At 45.0% G+C, this 12014-nt stretch overlaps 1 protein-coding gene across 1 annotated transcript; it reads left to right on the top strand.

Annotated features, from left to right (window-relative positions):
* The first annotated feature begins 7343 nt into the window (after nt 1–7343).
* Nucleotides 7344–11635, top strand: LOC122725273. The gene is made up of 2 exons (XM_043962311.1): nt 7344–7425; nt 11259–11635. Exons 1-2 carry the CDS (start codon nt 7344–7346, stop codon nt 11633–11635), a joined length of 459 nt encoding a protein of 152 aa, XP_043818246.1.
* The last annotated feature ends 379 nt before the right edge of the window (nt 11636–12014 follow it).

Raw genomic sequence — 12014 nt, 5'->3', positions numbered from 1 at the left:
CACAAATTTCCATAACATAGAAACATGAAATACCGAGTGAATTATCTCCATAGAAACAGGTAAATCCAGCTTATACGACACATTCCCGATCCTCTGCAAGATCTCAAAGGGTCCAATGTATCGTGGAGCTAACTTACCTTTCTTTCCGAAACGAACCACTCCTTTCATTGGAGACACTTTCAATAATACCCAATCACCCTCTTGGAACTCTATCTGCTTTCTGCGAACGTCTGCATAACTTTTCTGTCTGCTTTGAGCTATTCTGATTTTCTCTCTGATTATGGGCACCACTCTACTGGTAATCTCTACTAACTCTGGCCCTGCAAGAGCTCTCTCTCCTACTTCTTCCCAACAAACAGGTGATCGGCACTTCCTCCCATATAATGCTACATACGAAGCCATCCCTATGCTAGCATGATGGCTGTTATTGTAGGCAAACTCCACCAGAGGTAGATGCTGCCTCCAAGAACCGCCAAAGTCTAACACACACATGCGGAGCATATCCTCTATGGTCTGGATGGTCCTCTCTGACTATCCATCAGTCTGTGGGTGAAAAGCAGTGCTAAAATCCAATCTCGTGCCCATCGCACTCTGCAGACTTCGCCAAAATCTGGAGGTGAACTAAGGTCCTCTGTCTGACACTATAGATACTGGAACTCCATGTAATCTTACAATCTCGTCCACATAAACCTGTGCCAACTTATCCACAGAATAGTTACTCCGAATTGGAATGAAATGAGCAAATTTCGTAAGTCTGTCCACAATCACCCATATGGAGTCTATTCTGTTAGACGCTGCCGGTAAGCCCACTACAAAATCCATAGCTATGTTCTCCCATTTCCACTCTGGAATCGGCAGTGGGTTAAGCATTCCAGCCGGCTTCTGATGTTCTAGTTTCACCCTTTGACAAACCTCACAGGCTGTCACGAACTGCGCCACTTCTTTCTTCATGGCTGGCCACCAATATACCCTCTTTAGATCCTAATACATTTTGGTGGCTCCTGGGTGAACACTATACCTCGCATTATAAGCTTCCCTCATAATGTCTTCCTTCAGACTGCTACTATCTGGTATACAAAGTCGACTCCCATAGCGAAGGATCCTTTTGCTGTCAAGTCGGAACTCTGCACTGTTGCCTGACTGAACAGTCCTGGAAATTTTCATCAACTCGAGGTCCTCGTGCTGTTTCTGAGCTATCTGCTCCAGAAACACAGGTGTCACTCTCATCTGTGCTATCAATGCACCTGTACCAGTTAATTCTAGCTGTAATCCTTCCTCAATGAGCTTATAAAGCTCCATCACTACTGGTCTCCGCTCTGCTGCTATATGGGATAAACTGCCTAGTGACTTCCGGCTTAGGGCGTCTGCCACAACATTCGCCTTACCCAGATGATACTGGATCTTACAATCATAATCACTGAGCAATTCTACCCATCTTCTCTGCCTCAAATTCAGCTCTCTCTGGCTCAAGATGTACTGTAAACTCTTGTGATCAGTGAAGATCTCGCATTTAACCCCATAGAGGTAATGCCTCCACATCTTAAGTGCAAAGATAACTGCTGCCATCTCAAGGTCATGGGTGGGGTAATTCAACTCGTGCTTCTTCAACTGTCTAGAAGCATAAGCAATCACCCTATCACTCTGCATCAAAACACAGCCCAATCCCACTCGAGATGCATCACAGAACACTGTGAAATCCTCGTTACTAACAGGCAGAGCTAGCACTGGTGCTGATGTCAATCTCCTCTTGAGCTCCTCAAAGCTCTCTTCACACTGGTCTGACCAGTTAAACTTCTCGTTCTTCTGAGTCAGTTTGGTCATAGGAGCAGCTATCTTCGAGAAGTCATGAACGAACCTCCTATAGTAACCTGCCAGTCCCAAAAAGCTTTTAATCTCAGTCACTGTAGTGGGTCTGGGCCAGTTAGCTACAGCCTCTATCTTCTTGGGGTCTACCTCAATACCCTCTGCTGATACCACGTGTCCCAAGAAGGAAATGCTCCTCAACCAAAACTCACACTTAGAGAACTTGGCATACAAACCATGCTCTCTCAGTGTCTGTAGAACGATCCTCAGATGCTGGGCATGCTCCTCTGCATCTCTGGAATACACTAAGATATCGTCAATGAAAACAATAACAAAGTGATCCAGATACTCGCTGAAAACTCTGTTCATGAGATCCATGAATGCTGCAGGGGCGTTAGTCAACACGAACGGCATCACTAAGAACTCATAATGCCCATATCTGGTCCTGAAAGCTGTCTTTGGCACATCTGCCTCTCTGACTCTCAACTGATGATACCCGGATCGCAGATCTATTTTCGAAAAACAACCTGCTCCAGCTAGCTGGTCGAATAGATCATCAATCCTCGGTAACGGATACCTATTCTTGGTAGTGACCTTGTTCAACTGTCTGTAGTCGATACAAAGTCTGAGGGATCCATCCTTCTTTCTGACAAAGAGCACTGGAGCACCCCAAGGTGAGGTACTAGGGCGGATGAAACCCTTATCTACCAAATACTGCAACTGCGCTTTCAATTCCTTTAACTCTACTGGCGCCATCCTGTAGGGAGGAATAGAGATAGGTCTGGTATCAGGCAGCAATTCAATTTCAAACTCTATCTCCCTACCAGGTGATAGTCCTGGAAGTTCGTCTGGGAAAACATCTGGAAACTCTCGGACTACTAGTACTGTGGCTGGTTCCCTAACCTGACTATCTAGCTCCCTCACGTGAGCTAGAAACCCCTGACAACCCCTCCTAAGCAAACGACAAGCCTGAAGGGCTGAAATCAAACCTCTGGGTGTACCTCTCCTGTCTCCCCTGAAGACACACTCTGACCCATCCTGGTCTCTGAGACTAACTACCTTCTCTCTACAGTCCAAGGTCGCACCATATGCAGATAACCAATCCATCCCTAGAATGACATCAAAATCTGTCAAGTCTAGAACCACAAGGTCAGCTGGAAGGCATCTACCCTCTATGAACACTGGACTGAAACGACAGACTGACACTGCCACTGATGGGTCGCACTTGGGTCCACTGACCCAGAGAGGATACTCTAACTCAGAAATGATCAAACCCAATCTCTCTATGGCTCTCGAAGCAATAAAGGAATGAGAAGCACCGGGGTCCATCAAAGCATACACATCTGAACACCCAATGATGAGATTACCTGACAACACTGTGTTCGACGTGTTAGCCTCCTCCTGTGTTACAGTGAAAATCCGTGCTGGGGCTACCAGATTTCCACCTCGGGAACCTGCTGCTGAAGTAGAGGCTGCCCCTCTCCCTCTACCTCTGCCACTACTCTGCGGTACGGCTGGAGCTGCTGGCTGTACTACACTGCCTGAACTCATCTGCTGGGATGGTGCAAACGTCACCTGAGGGCAATCCCGAGCAAAATGCCCTTCCTGTCCACACCTATAACAAGCTGAAGATCCCAACTGACAAGCTCCCTTATGTGGTCTCCCACATCTCCTACATACTGGACTGCTTGCGCCAGAGCTTGAGCCACTACCTATTCCCATACCAGACTTGACTTTACTCCAGAACTTATTCTTTGTTCCTTTTGCCTTTTCCCATCTTTTGCTGCCTGAAGTTGCTGCATTGGGGGCTTTAGAACCCGAAGCCTATGCCTTTGACTGTCTCTGAATATTGGCACTTGCTTCCATTTTCCTGGCTGCGTCCACTATAGTGTGGAAACTCTCCTTTTCTGCTGGAAGAATCAAGGAAGAATACCTGGGATGCAATCTCATAGTATATCTCCTTGCCTTCTTTTGATCAGTATCATAGGCTTGACCCACATACTGAAGCAAATCCAGAAACTTATCTGTAAACTCATCAACACTCATCTCGTCTGTCTGTCTCAACTGCTCAAATTCGATTACTTTCATCTCCCTGGAACTATCAGGAAAAGCCCACCCTGCAAACTCATTGGCGAACTCTCCCCATGACATACTGTCAATTCTGGGCTCCATATAGTTCTTGAACCATTCTCGCGCTTTCTTACACTTAAGTGTAAACCTCGCCATTTCTATGGCTCTGCTATCATCTGCTCCCAACTCATCAGTGATCATCTTCACAGTTTTAAGGTACTCAAATGGATCATCTCCTGGATTGAATTTAGGAGCATCCAACTTCAAGTACTCTGTCATTTGCACCTTACCTCCAGATGAGCTAGGTGGATGTCTTTCAACAACAGGGGCTATTGGTTCTGGTTGTGGTGATGGAGGTACTGGTTCATTTAGCTCTAGGAGTGCTGCACTAGGATGGGTAGGGGAAGGTGGATACATAGGATATGGTGGATAATAATGAGGATAAGGCATATATGGCATGTAAGTAGGATATGGGACAAAACTAGAGTACTCCGACATACCTCCCATCGGATACCCTGGGTCCTGAGGAAAGGATGGTTAGTCAAAACCTGAGGCTTGAGCGCCTCCCTGCGACTCTCCCATACCTTCTTCAGATCTGCCTACTCTCATGCTTTCATCTATAGACTGGTCAATCTCCATAGCCTCCCTCACTTCCTCTGATCTTCCTCCTCTAATTGTACCTCTTCTGCTCTCGTTTACAGACCTTCTAGGGTCTATTGACGTACCTTCCTTGCTAGATCTCTGAGACCTTGCCCTTGGCAATGCAGGAGGACGAGCATCTATTCTCTCACTATCTGGTGGGACTCTAGTCAATCGAGCTGATCGACGAGTTCCTCGCATCTTAACTCTGGAAAACAACACATAACATAGCATATCAGCATATCGCAATAAAGCACATGCATCTCATGGCATTTCACAACAACAAAAAAAAGACAGGACACAACATCCTATCCTAGTGGACATGATTTCCTATTGTGCTTGACTTCCTCTAACCTCTAGGAGCCCGACACTCTCTCTATAGGTCCGATCATGTGAACCTAGGGCTCTGATACCAATTTGTAACGACCCCAAAATGGACCGTCACCGGCGCTAGGATTCAGGTCGGCTTAAGGCCGCCAGAACCCGTAGCAAGCCTGCTATACTTTCTGTGTACCTGTAAATCTCATACATGATCATACATTTTCTGTGAAAATAAAAACTCTTTTCTGTACCAAAGCTTAACCTGTGCATGCACTATCTCTGTACTCTGTACTCTGTACCCCTGATTAGAGCTTGCTCTAAATGGGTGAACTCATACCTGTTAAGCCTGGTTTATCACATATTCTGTAAAACATATACATATACAGACCATGTACATAACCACAGATTTACAATACAAACATAACTAAGTCAAGCACAATTCTAACTGTATACACAACTGTTACATCTCTTTAATATTACATGTCCACAATATTCTATTACAAAACTCTTCTCTCTTCCTGTACTCTGTTGGACTTCCCCTGTAGACTATACACTGAACCTGCAAGACTAGGGTTAAGGGAGTGGGATGAGCTCTATAGCCCAGTGAGTAGAACAGTCAAACAAGTCATTAAAACATGATCTTATGGAATGCATCATATCCCAGACAATTCACATCAAGGGTAAACCTGTCACCACATAGTCCCAGTAACTGTTCCGTGCCAGGCCGTAGACTGGGGTCCTGGTCTTCCTGTACTGTATATGTATACGTGTATATAACACCTGTACTTACCATTTGCCAGGGCGTAGACTGGGCACCTGATCTTTACTATACCTGCTAGGCCGTAGAATGGGGTCCTGGACTTTCCTATACCTGCCAGGCCGTAGAATGGGGTTCTGGACTTCTTGTCTGGAACTATTGGATCATTCAGCATTCACCCACATCAACAAATAAGTATGCAATGCAACACCTTTGTGAATTCTAATGCAATCACCCTATTGCATAATCATGGTGCATGAAATATGCTAAAAGCAGTTAATGTCTCAATTAAAATGAGTATTAAGTTTAGTTCCACTCACCTCTGGCTATCTGGACTGACTCTGCAGGCTCTGAAAACCTCTGGAGCAGTACTCACTGCTGCTCTCTCTGGTTCCTCTGGTTCCTCTGGTCTGTGTAGGCACAGATAAACTCAAATGAGGGACCAAACTAGCTTATGAATAACTCTATGAGACTTCCCAAGACTCCCCATAAACTCACTCAAACATCCAAGCAAAGCATGCAAAAGAAGGCTGGACAGGACACTTTTGGCGGCAGGTTCGGCGGCCGAAAGTCCTCTCCAGAGATGAAACTCATGCACCTTCGGCGGCCGAATCTCTACTTTCGGCAGCCGAACCCTTTCGGGGGCAAGTTTCGGGGGCTGAAAGGCACTCCAGAGACGAAAGTCTCTAACCTTCGGTGGCACCTTCGGCGGCCGAAACTCCCCTCCAGAGCCGAAAGTCCAAAAGCTCAGGGGCAAGCGTGGGCAGCCGAAGCCACCTCCTCATGGGTTCGGCGGCCGAATGTACCTTCAGCTGCCGAACCTGAGTTCATCAGCAAGCGTGGGCAGCCGAAGCCACCTCCTCTTGCCAAAAGCACAAAACTCTCCCACTCTCAAACACCTAAATTCCTCAACTTGCATACACCCAAGTATATGCTCAAAGGGGTCAAAAACTACCTTAAAACCCCAACAACACAAAACATATAACACAAAAACAAGCTTTTCTCACAAAATCACCAAAACCTCTCTTTTAACCCTATTCATGCAACTCTCTCCCAAAACCTTAAAAATCTTCCACAAATCATGAAAACAAGCTCAGGATCTTCACTTACCGCTTGAAACCAAGAAGATGAACGATTCTAACGTGGAGTTTTGGAGCAACTCTCCTTCAAACTCTCCAAACTTCACAACTCTGTGTTTTTTGCTCAAAACCTTCAAAAAACCATAAAAATCAATCAAATCTTTGCATGATGTAATGAAAACATGAAGAAAACTTAAGAAGGACAGGGTCTCACCTCAGAAAGTGAAAGAAAATGGCAATACTTATCCTTTCAACCGACTGAGGGCCTTTTATAGGTGGCTGGCCAGACCACCTTCGGCGGCCACACGTGAAACCGAAAGCCATGCATGTTCGGCGGCCGAAACTCAACTTCGGCGGCCGAACCTGGCTTTTCTGCCTTGGTTCTTTTCTTTCAAAACTCATGGCATTTGAACTTTAAACCTGAAAACATCCTACATTACTTTAAAAAAAACATAAATCTTACCATTCTAGAGCATTCCGACATCCTGGATTCCACCGGACGATAGGAATTTCGATGCCGGACTCTAGCCGGGTATTACAAGGATGCCCTTCGGTCTTTGCAATGCACCAGCCACCTTCCAAAGGTGCATGATGAGTATTTTTTCTGACTATGTGGAAAACATTATTGAGGTTTTCATGGATGATTTCACGGTGTATGGCAATTCTTTCTAAGAATGCCTAGCCAACTTGGAGAAGATACTTCAAAGATGCTTGGACGCAAATCTGGTTTTGAACTACGAAAAATGTCACTTCATGGTCAGCCATGGCCTCATCTTAGGCCACATTGTTTCAGCAAAAGGGATAGAGATGGACAAAGCCAAAATAGACACCATCAAAAACTTGCCCTATCCAACCAGCATTCGGGAGATTAGATCTTTCCTTGGCCATGCTGGTTTTTACAGGAGGTTCATCAAAGATTTTTCCAAAATAACTCAGCCTTTGTGCAGGTTATTACAGCAGGACGTGCCATTCAACTTTGATGAAAATTGCAAAACAGCCTTTGATTTGGTCAAATCACTGCTAGTCACTGCCCCAGTCATCCAGCCACCTGATTGGACCTTTCCATTTGAGATCATGTGTGACGCCAACAACTTTGCTGTAGGTACAGTGTTGGGACAGCATAAAGGTAACTCTCCTCATGTCATTCACTATGCCTCACGCACCCTAGATGCTGCACAATGCAATTATTCTACCACAGAAAAAGAGTTGCTGGCTGTTGTGTTTGCATTGGAGAAATTTCGATCCTATCTACTTGGGACAAAGGTGATTGTTTATTCAGATTATGCTGCACTAAGGTACTTGGTCAAGAAAAAAGAAGCAAAACCAAGGTTGGTACGTTGGATACTGCTGTTATAAGAATTTGATGTGGAGATTCGTGACAAAAAGGGGAAGGAAAACCTTGTAGCTGATCACCTCAGCAGAATACTGACCGAGATGGAGACCTGCCCCATCAACGAAAATTTCCCTGATGAGCACCTCTTTGTTGTCCAAGAAGAGGAACCATGATATGCTGATTGTAACGACCCCAAAAGGACCGTCACCGGCGCTAGGATTCAGGTCGGCTTAAGGCCGCCAGAACCCGTAGCAAGCCTGCTATACTCTCTGTGTACCTGTAACACTCATACATGATCATACATTTTATGTGAAAATAAAACTCTTTTCTGAACCAAGGCTTAACCTGTGCATGCACTATCTCTGTACTCTGTACTCCTGTACTCTGTACTCTGTATCCCTGACTAGAGCTTGCTCTAGATGGGTTAACTCATACCTGTTAAGCCTGGTTTTCACATACAGAAAAACATATATACAGATACAGATCATGTACAAAACATATACATCACTAGGTCAAGCAACAACTATTACATCTCTTTAATATTACATGTCCACTCTAAGCTATTACAGATCTCTTTACTCTTCCTGTACTCTGCTGGACTGTCCCTGTACACTGTACACTGAACCTGCAAAACTGGGGTTAAGGGAGTGGGATGAGCTCTATAGCCCAGTGAGTAGAACAGTAAAACATCTCAGTAAAATATGATCTCATGGAATGCAGCATATCACAGACAAGCCACATCAAGAGTAAACCTGTCACCACATAGTCCCAGTAACTCTGTGCCAGGGCGTAGAATCGAGCACCTGGTCTTCCTGTCATATATGTATATGTGTATATAACACCTGTGAACTTACCATTGCCAGGGCGTAGTCAAAGGCTCCTGGACTTTGCTATATACCTGCCAGGGCGTAGTCAAAGGCTCCTGGTCTTTGCTATACGTGCCAGGGCGTAGTCAAAGGCTCCTGGTCTTCCTGTCTGTGACTATTGGATCATTCAGCATTTACTCACATCTTCAAATAACAATGCAATGCAACATATTCGTGAATACTAATGTAAACAACCTATGGCATAAACATGATGCATGAGATATGCTAAAAGCAGTTTGTGATTCAATTAAAAGTCATAAGTTTAGTTCCACTCACCTCTGGCTATCTGGACTGACTGACTCTGCAGGCTCTGAAACTCTGGAGCAGTACTCACTGCTGCTCTCTCTGGTTCCTCTGGTCTGTACCTAGACAGATGGACTCAAATGAGGGACCAAACTAACTTATCAATACTTCTATTAAACTCCCCAAGAATCCCCTGAAACTCACTTAACTAGCCATGCAAAGCATGCAAAAGAAAAGCTGAACAGAACACTTTCGGCGGCAGGTTCGGCGGCCGAATGTCCTCTCCAGAGACGAAACTCAAGCACCTTCGGCGGCACCTTCGGCGGCCGAATCCCCCAAACAGAGCCGAACATGCAAAGACACTCGGGGGCAAGCTGTGGCAATCAAGCCACCATGCAGGAGGTTCGGCGGCCGAATGAACTTTCGGCTGCCGAACCTGAGTTCATCCAGAACTCAGTTTCTACGGCAAACCATCTCCTTCTTTCCTTCCACTTCTCAAACCATGCAAACGTCATCTCCTCACCATACATATACTCATGTATATGATCACAGGGGTCCAAGACTAGCTAATAACCCCAAACAACAAAACAAACATAACATATACACATGTATACATGCATAACTCAACAAAACTATCATTAAGAACCTAAACATGCATCTCCTTCCACAAATCCCCCTAAAACCTGTAGAAAACACATTCAAGAACATCACTTACCTCCTGTAGTAAGAAACTACACACTCTGAACAAGGGAAAACGGATCACCTCCTCTCCCACTCTCAAACTCTCTCAAACTCACTTTTTGCTAAAACTCTCAAAACTTGGTGAATGAGCAAACTCCTGCATGAGCTGCTCAAAACACTTGCAGATGAGTCATAGAAGACGTGGCTAATTCATGGCAAGAATCTGAGGCCAACATCTGTCAAAAGCCATGACTCAGCAGGCTGGCCAACTCAATGTCGGCTGCCCAAGCGCATGCAACACCATGCAACATTCGGGGGCCGAACTTCCCTTCGGAAGCCAAACACTTTCGGCGGCCGAACTTACTTTCGGCGGCCGAACTTGGCTCAACTGCCTTAGGTCATTTCAACTCCAAACTCACTTCCCTTAACCTTAAAACATTTAAACACATCATAACACAGAGAAACCATAACTCCTACCCTTATATAGAATCCCAACACCCCGGAGTCCACCAAACAACAGGAATTCCGGTGCCGGATTCTAGCCGGGTATTACACTGATATAGTAAATTACCTTGCCACAGGTGATTTACCTTCTGATTTGCCCAAACACATGAGAGACAAGATCAAGAAAGATGCAAGGTATTATGTGTGGGATGAGCCTTACCTATAGAAGCATTGTGCAGACCAAGTCATAAGGAGATGCATCCCAGATCAAGAAATACATTCTGTCCTAGCCTTCTGCCACTCATATGGCTGTGGAGGACATTTTGGGCCACACAAGACAGCCCTGAAAATCCTTGAATGTGGATTATTTTGGCCTAACATATTTAGAGATTCTTATTTATTTTGTAGGTCATGTGCAAGATGCCAACAAACGGGAAACCTTGGCAACCAAAGTGAAATGCCACAAGCACCTATCATGGTTTGTGAAATCTTTGACATTTGGGGCATTGACTTCATGGGACCATTTCCACCTTCCTTTGGCAACACCTACATACTTCTGGCTGTGGACTATGTGTCCAAGTGGATAGAGGCCAAAGCAATAAGGGCTGATGATGCAAAAGTGGTTGTTGACTTTGTGAAATCCCACATATTCTCCAGGTTTGGTCTGCCCAAAGCCATAATCAGTGACCGAGGCACCCATTTCTGCAACAAGGTAGGGGAAACTCTCCATAAAAAGCACCATGTTGTCCATAGAACTTCTACTGCCTATCACCATCAAACAAATGGGCTGGCTGAAGTCTCAAATAGGGAGATCAAGTCCATCCTTAAGAAAATAGTTTGCCCAAATCGCAAGGACTGGAGTGTGCACCTCAGCGATGCCTTATGGGCATATAGAACAGCCTATAAAACTCCAATTGGAATGTCTCCATATAGGCTGATTTATGGGAAAGCTTGCCATCTACCCGTAGAACTTGAACACAAAGCCTATTGGGCTGTCAAAAAGTGTAATCTTGATGACAAAGAAACTAGAGCCCACAGAAAATTACAAATTCAAGAGCTAGAAGAAATTCGGTGTGATGCATATGAAGGTTCATGGGATTATAAAGCCAAGACTAAAGCCTTCCATGACAAACACATCTCCAGAAAACGATTTCAGGTTGGTGATAAGGTCTTGCTTTTTGGTTCAAGGTTCAAATTATTTCCTGGGAAGCATCGGTCTAGGTGGATTGGGCCATTCTTGATTGAGCATGTCTATCCACATGGGGTTGTTGACATATGCAGTCCACAAGCAAGCAAAGTTTTCAAAGTCAATGGGCACCGATTGAAGCAATTTTATGAAGGATTTACTGTTCATCTTGTGGAAGAGGTTTCCTTGGATCCCCCTTGCCCAGCCTGCTGAGCAAGACAAGGCTGTCCAGCCCAAGACAGAAAACAGGGCGCTACTGGGAGGCAGCCCAGATGAAAGGATTTGCCCAAATCACTAGGGCAAATCGTCTGACTGTACCATAAGCACAAGTGATCGGGGCAGGTGATTTGCCCAAATCACCAGGCCAAATCGACAGCTCAGCTCATCAATAGCAAAGGACGTGAACAGTACCAACTAAGCAACTGCAATGAAGAAAGTGATTTGGCCAGGTGATTTGCCCAAATCACCCTGCTGAGAAGCCAGGACCCAGCATTTAATGATTAGGGCAGTTCAACTACCCCAAATCACTTTAAATAATTTTTTATTATTATTTCCTTTTCCCTCACGCTATCTCTTTTTGTTTCATCTTCTT

Source organism: Manihot esculenta, chromosome 12, assembly GCF_001659605.2.
Source record: "Manihot esculenta cultivar AM560-2 chromosome 12, M.esculenta_v8, whole genome shotgun sequence".
Lineage (NCBI taxonomy): Eukaryota > Viridiplantae > Streptophyta > Magnoliopsida > Malpighiales > Euphorbiaceae > Manihot > Manihot esculenta.
Note: the sequence above shows the minus strand (reverse complement) of the source record. Positions and strands in the feature narration are given on the sequence as shown.

Excerpts from the sequence above, each read along its gene's own strand:
- LOC122725273 (XM_043962311.1), top strand. The coding sequence starts at position 7,344 with ATGCCTAGCCAACTTGGAGAAGATACTTCAAAGATGCTTGGACGCAAA. Across the intron at positions 7,426-11,258 it reads ACGAAAAATGTCACTTCATG|AAACTAGAGCCCACAGAAAA; the intron begins GTCAGCCATGGC and ends TTGATGACAAAG.